The sequence below is a fragment of the Sphaeramia orbicularis genome, chromosome 13 (assembly GCF_902148855.1).
Source record: "Sphaeramia orbicularis chromosome 13, fSphaOr1.1, whole genome shotgun sequence".
Taxonomy (NCBI): domain Eukaryota; kingdom Metazoa; phylum Chordata; class Actinopteri; order Kurtiformes; family Apogonidae; genus Sphaeramia; species Sphaeramia orbicularis.
Window position 1 is genome coordinate 23,883,897 of NC_043969.1, and position 20,573 is coordinate 23,904,469.

A 20,573-nucleotide genomic window follows, 5' to 3' on the forward strand; every position below is an offset into this window, starting at 1 on the left:
GCATATAAACAACAAGAGGCAACATTAACAAGAGGGCAAATTCGTATTCTCTTTTAACAAACTGAAGCGCAACACTGACAACAAAATTAACCAAATTATTTATTTTATTTTAGGACAGCTAACAAACTGTTTACGCCACTTTGTGTATTTGTGTGTGTGTGTGTGTGTGTGTGTGTGTGTGCAGGGTGTGATTTGTCAAAAGCTCGGAGGGGGGGGGATTTTTTTTGTGCAGGATAACATGCAGGATAGTGGCCCTCGAGGACCGGAGTTTGAGACCCCTGTTGTAGACGATGATGGTGTTTCCATGGTAACTACCAAGCTTCTAAATGTGCAAATGGGTTATATCTGATGACCATAAAAAGATGACAAACTAAATTTTACACCAGTTATTTACATGTATTGATAGGAATAATGGATCAACAGGTATTAACCATTTTAGATCAATAGATGCTTTAGGCTGCCAATGGATGTTTGGATCTTTATGGGTTCATGACTAAACTCTTCCCCCAGTCCTGCCTGCATCATGAATTTCTTCCCTGCTTTCAGACCCTTCACCAGTTTCCACAACCAGGCTCCATCCCGTTCCATTCCGTGCACCATTATTTAGTTTCCCACCATCGTACATCCAGACTCTGCTCTGCTCAGTTCAGTTCTTCAGCTCATTGCCCTAAAGCGCCTCTCCAGCTCAACTTGCCAGACTCCAGTGCACGATGGCAGAGCTGTGTCCAGCAAGCAACGCCAGAGCAACTCCCAGTACATGACACCGGAGCCACCTCACCGTTTCACACCACAACTGTTCACTCTTCCAGGGCCACGGGTCGTATCCCCTCCAAACATCAGGTCTGGTTCACAGCTGACATATCCTTGTCCTTTTACAGCCGGTAGACAGCCTGACAAAGGCACCCCCATGGAGGCCACACTTCAGCCCATCCCTGCTCCATTCCAGATGCTCCCCCACCTGCTCCAATACATTTATATCTTCCTACCCTATAGCATTCCACCGACGCACACATTCAACCACAGAGAGATGCACACATGAGCACTACTTGCACAGTGATTTCCATTCATTCATATTTTAGTTTAATGGTGCATGACATTTTACTACTGATGCCATATCAAAAACTCTCATAGGTTTTACTGCATGTGCTCTTCAGTATCTGAGCAGACAAGGAAAGATATTAGAAAGGATAAAAAAAAAAAAAAAAGAAAAAAAACCTAACAACAACCCTTTCCCTTTAATCAGTTCTCTTTATATAGTAAAAGTACTCTTGGCTATTCTAGCTACAACAGGTATGATGATTGAGTCTGGCAAATAATGAGACATGGATATCAAAGCTTGTCATCATCCATGTAATGATGAGGTTCAAAGAATACATTTCCTAAGGCTATGTAATGTGTGCAGCATCTTTGAAAGCATCTTAAGTAATTGTTAATCAGATGTGCAGCCATCTTCGTGAGGTATCGACGGATGTTTCCGGTCAATACATCCCAAGAAAGCGGGTATGTCAGATTTTATGTGTCTACGAGTCCATTATACGAAGAACCACAAACCATTAAAGATTCAGAAAAACAAAGCGAGAGAAAGAAAATGAGACAGAGATGTGTCAGAGGCAGCCGAGTTCGTATCTTGATTGCCGTCTATAGTGTCTATAAGTGCGGGTATATGTTGTGTGACTGAAAAGAAAAAAAAAAAAAAAAGCATTACATTGACTTCTTTCTGCCCTGACGTGGTAAACAAAATGTGAGGGAAGCAAAACTTTAAATCATCCTGGACACAAACACACACACACTTACCAAGACACGTACACATAGTCAAAACCCTTATCCCACATACTCTTAACAGTGCATCCACTCATACAGTATCTAAACCAGACAGACAAAGTGGTGTGAATTTAGAAAGAACCAAAGGTGTGAGCTCTAAAGTAGGTTTTGAAGAGATATCTATTTACAGGAAGTGTTTGTGTGCATGCCAGTGCTTAAGCGTGTATGACGGTGCTTTGCATTGATGGCGCAAGGTTAATGTACTGTAAATACACCTTCCAAAGCAGTCATGCTCCCACACCAGGATTAAAGTGTGAGCTTTATGGAGTAGGTGCCCAGGTATGAGGGCTTTATGCCACAGTTCAGAGGAGAAACAAATACATACACCATCTTAATTTTCGAGGTAATAATGCAATTGTAGGTGTCCTGCTGTGTTCGTCATGGAAGTAGTTACTGTGTTGGATTCTACTTGGCCTCACTGATAACAAATACAGCTACATATATGGGTGCTTCTATGAAACTGGGTTAATTTTGGTACCTAGCACTTTGCCAGCTTTTTAAACCCAATAATAAAAAAGAAATTTAGACATATTTCCCCCACAGGATGTACCTAATGATGACCTCAGATAAATGCAAAAAAATTATACTCTTGCTCTGAGCCATTCCACAATGAATGAATTGCAAATAAAATATTGGGGCCAAAAATAGGACCAAAATTGGGACAGGAAAAGCTACCTAGGTGTCTTGGTGGTCTTATATACTGCTATTAACAAAAACACTGTGTTAAATTTGATGATCGTAGTGTTTTTTCTAATCCAGACATGCCGTTTTTTTTATGAATCTCAGTCTAATTCAAGGTTTTGTTTGTAACCCATCGTGTCCACTGGTGTTACATGCGGAACCTGCCTATTTAAATGTGTATAAATTGCGAGTGATTTTGCAACAATTTGGTCATTTTTATGAAACACTCTCCCTTGAATATTTAGTTTGATTCCCAAAATGTACCTGTGAGAGAATAAAAAGATATTCAAAAAATAGTAGCACGTAATTTTTGTGTCCTTTTTACTGTGTTACATGTGGACTTTTGCATAAAATGTGTTTTATCTGAAAAATAGTTTTTCATCTCAGTAAATATTTCTTTTTAAAACAGACCCAAAGTGCTTCCAAACTTGCTTCATAACATTAGTCAACATCTTGTTTGAATGTTTAGTCCCCATGTCCTGCTTTCTGGGACCAGTTTCATAGACGCACCCATATAAAACTGTTTTAGATGCCAGAAAGACACAAAGTAGATTTAGTGTAATTATTATCTGACAACTTCTTAAAGGTAAGTATGTTATTGGTTCCCATGGGGGCTATATAATAATCAACAGGATGACAAATAAGATGTGCTGTACACTTTAAAAATACTGCATGTTCTGATTATACTACAGTCAAACACATAAACAGGAGTTAAAATATCTTTTAAAGGTTTTATCCGCATTAAGCATCACCATGACTACACAATTACACTTTTCCAGCTTATGGTCCCATCCCACTGTGTTTCATATGATTTATTACTCTCACATGAATTTCACTGAACCTTAATGACTTACATCAAGATCAGAGATACTTGGGCAGAGGATGAGTTTAATTAAGTTCTACACAGTGCAAAAAGCGAGAGGATGCGATAAAGAATCATCACTGTTCTATCAATAAATGTGTTCAAATCCTTTTATTATTACTGTTTAATGCTTAGAATAAATTACTGAATACTAAATGTGCATATTTCATGGCTGAGATGAACATTTATAAACACATCAATCTGGGGATGCAACTGTATCAATAATAAACACAAACAAATGTAAAATAAATCAGTGCTGCAGCTAAATCTCTAGATTCAAACACTATGATGCTGCTGTGTGTTATGGACATTTTAACCCTATAACGCCAGATGAATCATATTTGATACATGCGTTTTGAAGCCCTCTACATGATCAGTGTGATATTTTTTTTCTTGAAAAGCCTAATGTATACAATTAGATACATGCAATACACAGATAATCCACCAGGGGGGAGGAATTCGTTCACAAGAGGCCTTTCCAGTGACACTACACGATCGTCATTAATGAGGAAGGACGAAGAACTTTGACAATTTTGAAAACAATTTGTTAGACATGTTTGTGTTACATTATGTTTTTATTTGTTCAAAAATCATAAAATTTGAGCACTGAAACCCAATGTATCAAATATGATACAAATTGAAACTCATACATGGAAATTGATATTTGAAAAAAAAATGTTCTTGGTTGTTCAGAAGGACCAATAAAGGCTCCAGATTCAAAGAACTGGAATTTTATGTCAATAATTTAATGGTTCAGGCTTTACAGGGTTAACAGAGAAAGCCAAACTTTTTGTTCCTATTTACAAAAGTGGTCAACACAGATACAAATAAACACACCAGAACACACCTCCTCCTGTGCTGTGATGCCATTGATGACAGTGTAACTGACTTTCTATAGCTAAGCCCCAGCTGCCAGTGTTCCCCATGTACACATGCATCACACGTGTGAACACATGCACAGTGCACATACTTGAATAGGCATTGATTATATTAGTCAGTGGGTTTGAAGAGTATGTTTCAGACACTGCTTTAACTAATGCACCACCAGCCATGTGGTTCCTTGTACACACAAATACACATCTACACAAGCTCACACACACTTGGTGTTGTAATGGCATTGACTGTAAGTAGTCAGGGAGTTCTGAGACTGAATCAGAGATGCCTCTTTATGCTCCAAACTCCTTGGTAATCTCTGTGCTATTGGTGGTCTTTCTAAAGTGGAAATGGTTCTAAATTGAGTTAGTGCTTGAATAAAATGGACAGCAAGAGCAGTGAACAGATCACAGGACGTTACAGTCTAGATACTCTACCTGAGGTAACGGCCTAACACACAACACAAAACTCAATTTAGTGGCCGTTATATATTTAGCATTCATTCTGTTCGCTTGAAACTAAATAAATAATAAAAGTTTACTGACACCTATGGTAAGTCAATGAAACATTGGTATAATCAATTGATAATTACCATAAAAGCTGTGTTCCTAATCAGCATCAAGGCAACCACACCATTTAAAACTGCTCTGTCAAATAATGTCATTTGTCAGGTGTTGCTTTAGCATTTGATTGTAAAGCATTGGAGGAAACATAATGCAGCTGCCAGCAAACGCCTCCTCAGTCCTACATTTAACCTTGAGATATCATCTATTGCAACAACATCCTAGCTTAGAAATGCAAACCTGAAATCCACTTTCTGATGTTAATAGGTGGAAACATTTGGCTCAGTTGTGTCAGTTCTAATCTGTGGCATTAATGAATGAAGATTCTAAGACTGATCAGCATTAACAAAAGTAATGCAATATCCTGTAAAGCCAAATAAACTGTTATTTTCAAACAGCCTAAATGTGGCACCATTACGTTGTTCTGGTTTCCTCTTCTATTCAGCTCTCTGTGCCCACTCCTCTTCTCTCCTCCCCCACCTCTCTCTTCATGGCATTGTGCCTCACCCCCCTCCTAATGGATATTGACCAAAGACAGACAGAAGGGAGATGTACGGTGCATACATACTGTATCCACCAGCACACTCAGAGCTGGGTTTTATTTTCAATTTTGTATTTATTTTTTTATTTTTTTTATTTTTTTTATGTAGAACTGAGCTTGTGCAAAGGTGAAACCTCCTAATGGATATTTTTCTCATTCTATCCTGCCATTATTTTATGATATCATACTGTTCGACCATGATCACATAACAAAGGTAAATTGCAAGAAAGCTTTTGCAACAGAACAGACTTCAGAGATAATTTGTTTTCATTAGATGACAAACGTTGCTCTATAATTAACTGTTTTTGTTCAGCATATTACAATAATTTTGATGGATGAAATGCTTGGGCCTTGCATCTTAGAAATCTAGCATAGTTTATGTACTTTTTTTCTTTTTTAATACCTTCAATAGTATAAAGATGTATAGATGGAGTTGCTGGTGTGCATTGCTTTCTCTCTTTAGAGCTGCAGTGTAGTCAGTTCTGCAAATGTCTAGACAATCCACTTATTAATGTGAAGCTCAAAGTAAGATTTACAGACACCCGCACAAGAACACACACTTCCACCCTACTCATGAGGCGTACTTTGTACCTGCAGGGTGATTGTGCCCACTAACTGCATCCAACCTTGAACAGGCAGGTGCAGGTAGACGGTTGCTAAGCAGAAGAACAGTTGCCATGCTCTGAATGTGAAAAAAGCTGCTTGTCTCCCACAGTTAGCTCAAGTGTTTGAATAAACTAATGTCCTCTCTGAGTTAGAAACAAACAGCATAATCATTCTTCGGTAGTGGAGACAAGTGTTGCTGTCAGTGAGGATGGATTTAACATTACAGGCTTTTTCAAGATTTATTTCCTACAAATTTCAGGTATCGATTGGACATATGAAAATAAAATCAGAAAAACTCAGTTGTTTATGAGAAAATTCTATAGGAGAAGCACACCTGAAAATGTGCAGCACGTAATAAATAACACAAAAAAAAACAAAAAAAAAAATCACAGCACTAATTTGTGACAGTATTAAAGGAACATGCGAGTCAGTCACTAACAAGATGTAAAAGACTTCCCCAAACTGTTGCTATGACAACTCTACAGCATATGAGGATTACTCTGAACTGAAAATAAACAGGGCTTTCCCAGATTTTCTGAGATGTTTTTCTCCCGGTGCAGCGATTTAGGTGTTGGAGAGCGGTGGTGCAAGTTCCCCTTGAGCACAAAGATTGAAGAAAAGAATGTAAAGCTTCAGGAACATACATCTCCTATTTTTCACTCATGACTTCAGGCAAGGAGAAGCAGTGCGGAGAGAAAAGAAAGCCCTCTGAGGCCAAGTTTCTGATATTGAACTATATAAAATAAATTGGCTTGACATGTCCTTCAACGAAATAACGCACAATGAAGGACACAACAAACATCTTGTATCTGAGAGAATCCACGCAAACCCAATAATCAGCACAAAACACACAAATGGAAGACAATTTACACTGTGAAAAGCTCCACAAGGTTGAATCATTTCTTTAAAACATCATAACAAATAGAACCACCTAAAGCAATTGGAAGTTCAAGGTAAACACACGTAACACATCCAGTCGAATTCCCAACAGACATATACTTCAGGGACCTGATAAATATAAAATAACCAAGTCTCTGCCAAAGTCCGAACCAAGTCAAATTCCCAAAACAGGGAAAAATATCACATCAGTAGAGGCTTAATTTGAAGAAATAACACATAGCAACAATGTCTGCATGGCAATGAAGCCGGCAGAACAGCAATAAACTGTTTTCTGTTCTCATTTGGCAGTGGCTTTTCTGCATTCAGCTAACCCGACAAAAGCTCTGTGCCACTACAGATGTCTTTATCATTTCAGTTGATTAGACTTTTACGACTGGATGACTGGCTAATCTCCACTTGTATCATTTATCATCCGCTCTCATCCTCGTGGCAGCGGCTGATATCTTCTGATTTACATACACAAATGCACACACACACACACACACTCATACTAATTCACCAACATCCCTTCTTTGAAAAGGATGCACAGAAGTAACAGCAGAGAGTGTAGAGGGAGAATTCAAAATAGAGGCAGACAGTATAAGAGGTAAAGTGGACATACAGACCTGTATACTAGAGTGTCATCCCCAGAGCTGTTGTACTGGACCTGGAACATCCTGACTCCAGATGGAGGGGTTTGACTGCTCCATCTAATGAGGGCAGAGTTTCCCGTCAGTTCCACCAGTGAAACTCTTCTATCGGCTCCTCTCGTCTCGTTATTTGGTAGAGCGACCTTAGATGAGGTCAGGATGTCAGAAGGGGCGGGTTCAGACGAAGGATCTCGACTTCGGCTTGTGCTGTTTGCCAAATGGGGCATTGCCGTGACAACAAGCTCCACCCTTCCTGTCGATTCACCTGCAGCGTTGGACGCGATGCAGGTGAAGTTTCCTGAATCCTTCAGGGACGTGACATTGATTTCCAGGCTTCCATTAGGAAATACCAGCGTTCTGAAAGGAACAGTAATGTCAAATGAGAAATTTAATTCAATAATGGAGTACGAATGGCATGAATGCAACCTGACTTCATTTTAGTTTTTTCTCCCACTTTTCATAACCCTCCCCCCAAAAGGGAGGCAAGGGGTATTGTTTTTGGTTCAGTTTGTTTGTTAACACTCTAGCAGCCAAACTATTTGTTGAATTCATGTCAAATTGGGTTATACATTGCCAGTGACACAGAATAGATATGATTACATTTTGGGAAAAGTAGGTCAAAGTTCATATTTTTTATGAATTTTTGAAATCTTTTTTTTTTCCCCATTTACATATAATGGGCAAAATTTCAAATGTCTGTAGCAGCAAAACTATTGGTTGAATTCATACCAAACTGGGTTTATAGATTGCCAGTGACCCAGAACAGATGTGGTTACATTTTGGGAAAAGTAGATCAAAGTTAAAATTTTTATGAATTTTTTAAATGTTTTTTTTTTTTCTCTCCCATTTACTCATAATGGGCACAATTTCAAATGTTTTTAAAAACATCCATTTTGTTTCATTCATTTATTATCTGAACCTGCTTTATCCTTACTAGGGTCGTGGGGGTCGCTGGAGCCTATCCTCTCTACTTATGGGCAAAGGCCATATTTCAATTTACTTCAGACTTGGCACATATAAAGAAGCAATTGATATGCTGACATCAGCACATGCATAGACATGATAACATCAGCTGAATCAATACCAAAATAAGCAACAATAAGTGCAAGGGACGGGGTTTGTTGTGCCTGGCACCACTTGTTTACAGTATATTTTCCTTTTAATCACAACAGGCAATATAATCCCACTATTATCTGATCAGTTTTTAGAGGCAATTCAGTTCATATTCACAGTACATGAACAAGTGAGTTGTGGTTAGACCAAATTGGCAGCAAAAAATTGCTCACATGCTGTGGCAAAAAATAATGTGGGCAGAACTGTGTCTATGAATAGATATCAATTTCTAGTCTCTGCAGTCTTGTTATGTCATCTGTCGGTGCTCTGATATACAGGGAAATTAGAAAAAGATATATAACATTAGAAAAGATATAAATAATGAAAATTCTGCCCTTACAGGTCAATCATAAAAAAATGTCTCAAAAGAGCATTTCAGCATCAGTTTCACTGTTGTGCAGATCAAAGTTAAACCAAAGTAAATTTTAATGTGGCTTCCCCTAAGTTCCATTAATCATCACTCACCCACAAAGGACCCAGTGGATCATCAGTGGTGTCATTATTAACTCAGTTATGACGCCGAGAGCAACATCCAGGGACCACGTATGTGCGGAAAAGCTGAAGGTTTAATTATTCCCATTAAAGGCTTTTACAACAGACAGTAACCACTGCAGACCAAAGAGCGATTTTGTTCTGTAGTTTAGGCTTCTTTTTAACATAATATATTGATATACCTCATGGACATCAGAAATTGGGTGTGATACAATATGATTCTGTAATATTGAATATTGGGAACCTACATACAGTATTTGATAAATGAACATGTGCCAACTGGGTTACCAGATGGAATCCCTGTAATCGCTCAGAAAGGTGTAATGGGTGGAGAAATTGAAATGTGACCTCAATAGCAACCTTGCTAGCCTATTTCAGAGTTGGCCCACACAAGTCATGTGTCACTGCCTACGTCCTACTAGAGCCAAGAGAAAAAGAATTACTGGAGCCATTGTTTCATTCTGGTTGCATGTTGGAGCACATCACTGAGCTGGAGTAGAGGGAAATAAAAAATGAACAACGCTTGCACCTGCCCTCGGTCTCTGGTCACTGATCTTAACAAACATAGGAATGCTATCATTGGTCATGCTCACTACAATAAATGCTTTAATTTTGACCAAAAATATTAAAGTAATAAAGTGGTGTCAAAAAGTCTTTGATTATATTGGATTAGGAATCACTGATAAGGTACATCGACACTGTCAAGAATTTAGTTTTGCTATTTTTTCTTGCTAACAATAGCCAACAACAATAAAAACATTTGTTTGTGTCTGTCTGATGCAGCCACACCCACAAGATTTAAAGGTAGGGTAGGAGATGTTTTCCTGGAGCATTTTTTATTATACTGTTTAAAATCCCCTTCACATCCCGAATGTAACCAATTGTTTAAATGCTCTAACACAAAAATTTAAAAAAAATGTAGTCACCTGTGGAACGGACAGGACTGAAAAAACACCATCTAATTATTGAAATGATTGAATTGTGATATGTCTATCAAACTCAACTCTCATTTGTCCCTCCCCCCTCTGTGCGTACCCCTCTTTGTGCACAAATTGCGCGCTCTCAGCGGCTTAGGGCACTTGTACAGGAAACGAAGCCAGAGCTTGGCTATATTAGCAATATTAGGATGGAAAGTTTGCTGGCAAACTGTTTTGTCACTAACATAAATCACTAGAGAATGTAACATTAGCCAGCTAGGTATGAATTGGGGCTGTTTTGCTGACGAACATAACAGTGAAATGCACAGAATACAGCATTCAGAACAAACTTTAGTGGGCTGTTAGCCTGACATCAGTCTTACTACAATCAGCTGTTCTTACTAGCCTGAGATTACTTAGAACATGTACAAAATAACAAGTGAAAAGTCCAAGTTCTACACAAATCCGTCGGGGGGGGGTGGGGGGGTGAATTGATGCTGCGCAGCACTCATGAACCCTCGGGAACAAACATTGCATCTTCCGGTACTCTGGAGGTGTGCCTTCTGGGTGTATTTTCAAAATGGAGCTTGCTGTTTTTCAACCATTTTCAGCTGTTTTTGAAGGATCTCCTACCCTACCTTTAACCCTAAATATTTTTCAAAAAATATCTCAAAATGATATTTTAAAATTTTAAGGGTGTCCAGAAACTTTTTTCCACAACTGTAAACTGCAGATAATATTTGTACCTGGAGCCATTAGATATAAGTCGTCCTTCAGGGCTGATCCAATGGACTTCAGGTTCCGGGTCACCGTTTGCTTTGCACTTGAGGCTGGCAGGCTGGCCTTCCATTGCCACAGTGTGAGGTGACTTACGGGTCAGAACTGGTGGGTCACAAATAAACTCCTAAAGGAAAACAAAAGGTCTTAGGTCACACTGCAAATACTTTTCCAAATCTGACATATTTTCCTTAGTTTTAACTAGATCTCTCTGCGCTCTGACAACATTTACATCTGCTTCTCGCCAATACAACAGGAGATGTTAAAAAAAGGGTGTCACCTCTTCGGGTATGGTCCAGAAGTATTTGGCGCTAAGATCAGGGGGGGAGGCGCACGTCTCAAGATCATCCTCCCTTGTTAGCCTCCTCAACCACAGAAGTTCACAGTTACAGTGGAGAGGGTTGCCACCAAAACTCAACACCAGGGATGAGAGGGGGGAGCCTTTGGACTTGGCATAAACTGGGATTCTCAGGAACAGTGGGTCCGGGGGAATTTTCTTTAACTTATTGGACGTCATGTCTAGCCTGTGAAAGGAAAGGGTTTAGAAAATGAGGGCGAAGCATCGTAGAAGAATGACAACAGTGTGTTGTTTTATTCTATTTCTTTGTATTTATGATATTAATCTGTCTGTTACAGTTTTCTCTAATTATCTGCTTATCCTTCCTCTTGTGTTAGCTCTATGTTTCCATCTCTTATGTTAATCATCATACAATGTGTTTCTCATCTCTTGGTTACCTTGTTAAGCTTTCTTATCCATGAAAATATTGGTTTTAATATTTTTGGTGTGAGTCTCTGGGCCTTTTTTTTTGTTAGTATACCCCTGCAAGTCACCAACTCTTACTGAATTGGCCTCACATGTGCGGACATGCCCGTCTTTGCTTGTTTTGTTTTTGTGCAGGTAAACTGGATAAAAGGGCAAAATGAGAATCCCCAAAAGCTCACATGACTGTTAGAGGAGCTGGCTGTCAGTGTGTTGGCTGACAGTGCACTTATGATTTCAGTTTTGGCTCTAATTTATGCTTTATAATCTTATTTTTATAACTGAGTCAAAGCCGACCCTAACAACACAAAGGTCATAATTTCAACCAGTCATAATTGAGTGTTTTTTGGGTTTTTTTGTATCATTTTGTTGAAATAAAGGTTGTTCATTAAATGCATCATTATCGAGTGGTTGAAATGTGAACCTCCCACATATAACATTTGGATTGAGAAAGTGAGGGAAATCTGTCAGATGGAGCAAATTACATATGTACTTAGAATTCAGGGAGAGGTATTTACAAAGAGATGGAGTCCCATGATTAAGCTTTTAATGCAATAAGCATTCAGAAGTGGTTATATACATGTGCATTTTTTCCCATCCTATATGGGGATGTTTGATTAGATATGTAAATGTATGTAAAATGTCTTGTATATTTGCATGTGCCAAACAAGAAAAAAAAAAAAAAGAAATAGAGGTTCCTGACAAAGTCAAACAGCCTTGATGCAATACACAAATTTTATGTGGTTCATTCATGCATTTAAAACCTAAAATGGGTCGGTGCAGACCCTAACACAAGAGGAAGGTTATACAAATATTGTTTCATTGTATAACACTCCATTTCTTAGTACTCATGTCTCCTTCTCTATACGTATAATTACCTGGCCAGTTTGTGAAGGTTGGTGAAAACCCCTTGGGGAACATTCTCTATTAGGTTATGATCCATATTTAAGGTGTTGACGTTAGTTAGACGCCCAATCGTGTCCCAGGGAACCTGAGCAAGGTTGTTGTAACTGAGGTCCAGGTCTTCAAGAGTGGCCAGGAAGTCGTCAAAAGCATGTGGAGATATGGAGTGGAGCTGGTTGTTTGCCAGAATGAGGTGGCGAAGGTTGGTGAGGCCTTTAAAATGATCATCCTAGGGTGAAAAAAGTCAAAGCATGGCAGTTGTATCATTAGATCTGTCACTGATACATATTTCTCCACCTCTTTATCTATTATCTGTATCGTTGTACATCCCTGTACCACGGTACCGCTACTGATTTCTTGTCAGTACACTTAAGGATTTACCATATACATGCCCTGAAGCTGTGTGGTGGCTGTTTATCAATCCAGTGATATACAGCTTCTTTCCTATACCATCATTAATCCTTCCAGCCATCTGTCCATCAATCTTACCTTGATAATAGTTAATCTGTTGGAGTCTAGGTGGAGGGCTCTCAGCCGCCGTAGGTCACTGAAGGCTGAAGGGAGGATCTGACTGATAGTGTTTCTGGACAGGGTCAGATGTAGTAGGCTGGTCATGTTAGCAAAGTCTTTCCTGCGAACAGCTGGTGGAAGGGAGATAAACACAAATGAATGATTATGTTTCCTGTGGATCTAAGTGATAAATGGTTAGATCCATTCCAGAGATAGAAAAACTAACATCACATTTGCTATCTGCAAAACCCCATTTATATTGTATATTTAGATTAGCATTAACATGTTTAATGTGGTTCTATCCTGGTAGAACCTACATTATATGATACCAGACATATTTTTAATGAACTTTTTGGCAATTTGAATGATCAAATGAGATTCTAACATTAATTAATATAAGATGCAAAAATGTTTGTTTGGCTCAATATAATTCTTCTGAACTGTTATGGATGTGAACAATGCCCTTTAAGTATTTACACCTATGATATTGTTTGTAGTTTTTCATGTCTCGGTCCTGGACTCTTTGAAGAGTGGGTCTTTTTAAGCTCTTGTGTCTTTTGTTTTGGTGAATACTGGAATTCTTTAAAGTCAGAACGGAAAGATTAAGCAGCTGCCTTGGTAGGGAGCTAATGGGAATCCAGATTAAAATAAAAGGATAAAGCAATACTCCAGTTCTTAAAAATAAGTATATTTCAAAGTGCCAAAGTGAACTCTTTGATATAAGGAGGAGATGAATCATCAACAAGATTTGCTAGAATGAACCGCAAAACAAAAATAGTAGGAAAGTGGGAAAAACTTAAACCTGCTTTATGAAAAATGTTGCTAATTTCCATGCGAATACCAACATAAAGGTGTTGTGATGTGTGCCAACATTGCTATAAGTGGAAACAAACTTACAGTAAACTGTTGTATCATAAAGTTAATATTATGCTAATTATCAACAAATGATTGTTTGTGACTAACCAGTCCAAACCTATCCTGCAGCTGACACACAAGAGAAATAATTGGAACAAATTGGAATAGCTTGTTACTGCAGTGACATATGACATACTCATCCTCACATGTACCCTCCATATGCAGCTGTTCTTTATATTTAGCTCGTCATTCATTGTTCACTGTGCCTTTGGCGCTCTGTCTCTGCTAAGGAGCCAGAATCTTTTTTTTTTTTTTCAGCAGCACATCCACATAAATATTTTTTTTTTAGTTTTGTCTTGGAGAAATAATTTATGCGGGTAGTTTAATAAAAGGGGCTGTCATCCCCACAGGCTGGCTGGTGTGTTACCTGTAATGAAGTTCTCTTGAAGCCGTAACTCCACAGTGCGTCGGTCAATTGCAGCTGGAACAAACAGCAAGCCTGTCTTCGAGCAGAGAATGGCGAGCGACGGAGAAAGGCTCTGGCACATACAGCGTTTTGGACACGGCTGTCCCCTGCATGCTGCTGCTAGCAACAGCAAAGAGAGCCACAGCCTTTCCATTATCCTCCACTTGGAACAAGGCAACTGGAACATAGAGAGAAATGAGTCATGAATTAAAGCGGAAACCAAGAGGGCTCTGATCAAGAAGGGGCAACTATTAGGAAAAGACAACCTTAGTTAAATCACTAACCTTGAGAGAAACCAAACTGGTTCTCAAGGACAATTTAAACATGTAGTACAGTACAAGTACAGAACATATGAATAAATAAAACCTCCTGTAAAAGCTTCAAATTCCAAGAAGACATTTTTTTTCTCCCTTTTTCTATAACTTTGGTACTATGCATTAATAAAACATACACTGTGCTGACATCAGAAGCAGCAAAATGCTTCTAATAAATGTGTTAAATCCCCCTTTAGGAGAATATTGGAAATGCATTAATGTGTGTTGTACTGCTGCCATGACTCTGACTCCCCATGTTCCCTCTTCTCTGTAACTGGCAAACACCTGGGCCTGTGCAGCCAATCGGTGCCAGTCAGACAAGTACATAAGAACTGGGGAGCTGCACTTCTACAGCTATTGGTTATTTGATGGCCAGCTTGCACTGTGTGTTTTAGAGAGACACTTTGCTAGGCCTTGGCTTGTAGATTTTGTTGATGTTGTGGTTAGGAGTGAAGTAAGATAGATTTGAGAGTGCTCATGTGCTTACGCGCTTACATGAAATGCGTGTTGGAGCCTAAGTTGCGTTGACAGCCAGCCGTCTGTTGATATTAGTATTTTGAAGCTATAGCGATAGCAGCGGTATAGAAGCAGCACTGGAGGATTTTTATGGAAAATCCGACCCAATACCATTGCATACAAATCAGTAAATATAGACTTTTATCACACATGTACACATTCAAGAGCACCATTACTTTACTAAGGAAGTTAACTGGTATTAAACTATCGTCTCATCACAAAAAAGAAACATTTATTATTCAATTATCATTTACTTCTAGTTTTTGCTTCTTTTTGTTTGTTACAGTCCTGTGCTCTAATTTTCGTTGTGTTTTCGTGTAGTTATTTCACAGTTTATGTTGTGTTTTCTTTTTTTATTTTGACTTAGTTCACCTTAAGGCCACTTCATATTTACTGCTATTTTATTCCCTCATCCCTTGAAAATCTATATCAATTTACCAACATTTATCCATCTCTCTAAAGTGAACTAAAGCGTAGAATCTCAGGACCTCTATTACATAACACCGGAGAAGTCAAAAAGTTAATGTACACTGGTAAAGAATCATGGTCAAAATACAAAAATACTGCACTGTAGAGCAGAGTTTACAACAAAGAAATGTAATCGGTAGTGTGTGTACGATTCTTTAGTTCTGTGACACTGCCTTTTCATGAAGAGCTGAAAGTTCCTTAATGTATTTGCCAACTAAAGGTTCACTTTTTAACTCTGGCAGGTGTAAGCACAGAGAAGTGAAATGTGTATGAGGTTAATGTCTGTTTCTCATGGTTTGCATCTAACAAAACAGGCTGTCAGACTAACAACAAAACAGATCAATACCACATGTAGTGCAGGACATTTTTACCTCCGCCAAGGTTGGCGGAGGTTATGTTTTTATGGGGTTTGTCTGTTTGTCTGTCTGTTAGCAAGATAACTCAAAAAGTTATGGACGAATTTGGATGAAATTTTTTTTGCCTTGGCGGAGGTCTGCACTCACCGAGTGCTTTTCTAGTTGTTGATACTTATTACCCTGCCCCCAAGGGGAAGGCAAGGAATATTATTTTTGGCTCAATTTGTTTGTTTGTTGTTAACACTCTAGCAGCAAAGCTATTGGTTGAATTCATACCAAAATGGGTTCATAGATTGCCAGTGACCCAGAATAGATCTGATTATATTTTGGGTAAAACATGTCAAAGTAAAATATTTTTATGAATTTTTAGAATATTGTTTTTTTCCCATTTACTTATAATGGGCGACATTTCACATGTCTGTAGCAGCAAAACTATTGGTTGAATTCATACCAAATTGGGTTTATAAATTGCCAGTGAGCCAGAATAGATGTGGTTACATTTTGGGAAAAGCAGGTCAAGGTTACAATTTGTAATGATTTTTTAAAAATCTTTTTTGTTCTCCCATTTACTTAGAATGGGCGAAATTTAAAATGTCTATAAAAACATGAATTTTGTTTCAGTTTACTTCAAGCTTGGCACATATATAGAGGCAACTGATATGCTGACATCAGCACAGGCACTGATATGATGCCATCGGCTGGATCAATGCCAAATTAAGCTACAATATGTGCGAGGGGCGGGATTTGTTGTGCCTGGCACCACTTGTTACATTTGGATTTCTGCTTTTCAGGTTCACATAATGAGTGCAATACTTCTTTTAATTATATACATATATATGTGTGTGTGTGTGTGTCTATGTGAGGGGGGGAGGTGGATATCACTGTCAAACCAATGGTTAACTGCAGGTTTGGTATCAAAATGATCTGTTTCATGAATGCATCTTGATGTCTCATATTGAACAGCACAATGGACATGGCCAGTCCTTTATATATATTTTTAAGACAGCACTTCCAAAAGACAGGCTCATGCATTGCTCATAGACAGTATTTTCATTTCAGTAAAGGCCTTGACCTTTAGTTCATCAGATATTTACCCGACAGAGGCCAACAGTTATTAATTATATAATTTCTACATATATTTCCATGAAGAACCTTGTTAAGCTGAGTTAGGTAGAACAGATTGGCAGTACTTTCCTTGAATCACTCATACCCTGCAGTACACTTTTGCACAAATAAGCAAAAACATGTATTTAGAAAAGGCTGAAAAAAAAAAAAACATGCTTTCTGGAGAAACACACAGTTACAGAGAAAATGATAAGTTTCTCCTTACACTTTTTATAACTCCCACAGTGATACCTGTCTTCTGCTTGTGTCACTTTTCAACAAATGCCAACTCCACATAAACAAGCCTGGTAAAAGAAGCACCTGAAGCATCGCTATTTACAAGGTTTGGCTGTCCTGTGTGTGTCCGTCTTACTATTTTGGTTCACTCTAACTGTTCCCATAATGCAGTTTTCAGTTGAGACAGACCAGCTGGTAAACACAGTAGAACATCCAACCACCAAACATTCCCTTTAGGATACAGTGCAGACCGAACTGCTCTAAAATGATTGGGTCAGGTTCACAAAAAGACTGTGCAGCTTTAGTTGGCACAAAACCGGTGCAAGTGAGACAAAAATACAGTATGCGATTCACAAAGGGTGGAATTCACCACAAATGGTGCTGCTTAACAGATGGCCTTTGTCATTTGCATGGATGTAAATTAGTGAATATTTATACATTTGGCGTAAATTCAGCATGTCTCAGAAAAAAACAAACAAAAAAAATGTTTTACAAACCATCTAAACTACTGAAGACCAATGCAAATGGAACACATGCAGTTCAGTTGGTGCAGAAAACATCTGACCTCTGTCTCTCTGACTCTCCCTTTTTCTTTAAGTGTTTGAGTTTTTGAAGCTTGAATGATATTAAATGAAATTTCAGTGATGGCATGCACAAAATCTTGAGTCAGATATTAGTAGGATCAAGTGGGTTTGGGGTTTAACTTGGAATTTAACAGACAGACAGACAGACAGACAGACAGACAGACAGACAGACATGGATACAAAACAGAACAAGTGGTGCCAGACACAACAAACCCCGCCCCTCATGCGTATTGTAGTTTATTTTGGCATCGATCCAGCTGATGTCATCATGTCTATGCATATGCTGATGTCAGCATATCAATTGTCTCTGTATATGTCCCAAGTTTGAAGTAAATTAAAACAAAGTTGATGTTTTTATAGACATGTGAAATTTGACACATTATAAGTAAAAGGGAGAAAAAAATTGTTTTTTTAAATTCCTAAAAAAATTTAACTTTGACCTACTTTTCCCAAAATGTAATGACATCCATTCTGGGTCACTGGCAATTTATAAAGCCAGTTTGGCATGAATTCCACCAATAGTTTTGCTGCTACAGATATTTGAAATTTTTGCCCATTATAAGTAAATGAGGAAAAAAAGATTTGAAAAATTCATTAAAAATTTGAACTTTGACCTACTGTTCCCAAAATGTAATCAGATCTTTTCCGGATCACTGGCAATCTATAAACCCAATTTGGTATGAATTCAACCAATAATTTTGCTGCTAGTGTTAAACAAACAAACAAACAAACAAACCAAAACAACAATACTCTTTGCCTTCCGTTCAGGGGGCGGGGTAATTATAGTACTAATCCTGCTAACATCCCATATTTTGTGTTACATATCGTTATTTTCATTGTCAGACATTAATCAATCACAGTTCAGATGTCTGATTTACATAAAAGGCAGGAGTCTATTACAGTATATCATGTTATAATGCAGACTACAAGAGCTGCAGAAGAAGTAAAAAGTACTGAAAACTGGTTTGTTAGTGTGGACAGCTTTGTGTGCGCATTACTGCCCTTAAATACATGCGATTCAGGGTGTTTTGCTCTGTGCAGTTTTCACTACTGACCAATATGTGTTGAAATGTGGAGAAATTTCTGAAACACTGGAAACTCCAGTGCAAAACAAGGGCGAATTACAGTCAGGTGCCAAACTTTATGGGTGTCACTGCGCCAGCATGTCATTACAACAAAATCATTAGCGGACAGGTTCTTACAATGGAGAGTGCAATACTGTGCAATTCCCCTCTATGTGGAATTGGCCCACGGTGTGTCATGTGTGCACCGAACAGCACAGCATAAACCACTCTAGTTTGACTACCACTATAATTAACAGCATTGAACCACTTTTCAGCAGGAGGCTTATCTACTTCTCCTCCATTATGTTCCTCCCTTAGTCCTGAAATTCCAACATAAGGTTTTTTTTTTTTTTTATCAGGATATGACAATGTTCTTTGGCATCGCAAGATTCAAAGCACCTACGCATATTCTCTCTTTATCTTCGTCTTCCTTGTATATTATCATATAAGGCAATTATGCAACAAATATACAAACAATTGCAAGTGCATGCTACGTGTATCTAAAAAAAAAATCCATTTGAATAATTTCATACTTTGTATTTTCCATCCTCCCACACTGTGCAGAAATGATGATTAACTCAAATGTTCTTCTGTCATTCAACACATTTGTCTCAATTACCCTTGGATATTCACTCTTCCTTTTTCGTTCGTGCCCGTTTTAAACTCGTGTACACATCACGTAGTAAATGACAGTATGTAATCTCCATTTCTCATTCTTCTTATATGCTTCTTTTATATATATATATATATATATATATATATATATATATATATATATATATATATATATATATATACGTTCAGGATATTCCTTTTGGCTGGGCATTCAACCCCTGCTCTCCATTTTCCGTAATGTGCTAAAACCATCTGTCAATCTGTGTAACAAATGCATTTTCTTTCTACCTCCAACTCATTTCCTTCTTCTTTTTTTTTTTTTTTGGCACTTGTTACTTTTTGTCATTGACAGTCCTCTATCAACATCTGGCTCTACCTGTCTTACACTTCCTTCCAATACCTCCTTCAAAGTCATTATTTATAACACCTACCTCCTACAGAGAACTTAATACTCTAGCGACACTCATTCAACCCCCAACTCCTACCGTTTACTTTTCACATCGTCATCTATCTCACCGCCTCCCTCTCCTCCTTTCAGTCCTACCCATGTTTCCAGCTCTCCATGCTCAATTCATACATTTCCCCATCATCCATCCCTCTCCCTGCTGTACATGGTTTTATTGCAATGTCTCTTTAATGTGTTTATGTTGCAGAAATTGAAACCGTTGGTGATTTTAAATGCACACACCTTTCAGTTGGTTCACCCACTCAGCCAGCATAAATACATACAGGAGTCCACAGCATAATGACTACAGTTTTACACATTTAGACCTACCTCTTTTAGTACTCCACTCATCCAGACATGTGTGTTTTTAAAGCAATTCAATTATGGACATTTAGTTTTTTTCTGTATAATTCGGTGAGGATGATAGCGATCAGTCACCCACCATTACTCACTACTCTGCTTAATCGGCTATGGGGAGTTAATAACAGTAGAGAAAACAGATCCAAGCTGTCTGCCCTTGTTACCAGTCATACTGGGCCATTACAGCTGTTGGCAATGATTTGGATGACAATCTAATGTGCTGCAAAAGCTAACTGTTCAG

The 20,573-nt window shown here is 38.3% G+C and overlaps 1 protein-coding gene across 4 annotated transcripts in view; it reads right to left on the reverse strand.

Moving 5' to 3' along the window:
• LOC115431465 (leucine-rich repeat and fibronectin type III domain-containing protein 1-like protein) overlaps window positions 1-20,573 on the reverse strand; it is a 289,152-nt gene that overhangs the window by 104,751 nt on the left and 163,828 nt on the right. For all 4 annotated transcript variants that reach the window (XR_003937102.1, XM_030151848.1, XM_030151845.1 and 1 more), the window contains 6 exons: window positions 14,231-14,447; window positions 12,928-13,079; window positions 12,414-12,667; window positions 11,056-11,299; window positions 10,745-10,902; window positions 7,453-7,833 (listed from right to left, as the gene is read on the reverse strand). Coding sequence is in view for 3 of the 4 variants with exons in the window: in XM_030151848.1 (XP_030007708.1) it covers window positions 7,453-7,833; window positions 10,745-10,902; window positions 11,056-11,299; window positions 12,414-12,667; window positions 12,928-13,079; window positions 14,231-14,423 (1,382 nt within the window). In the remaining variant the exon portion in view is untranslated. The remainder of the gene's footprint in view (window positions 1-7,452; window positions 7,834-10,744; window positions 10,903-11,055; window positions 11,300-12,413; window positions 12,668-12,927; window positions 13,080-14,230; window positions 14,448-20,573) is intronic.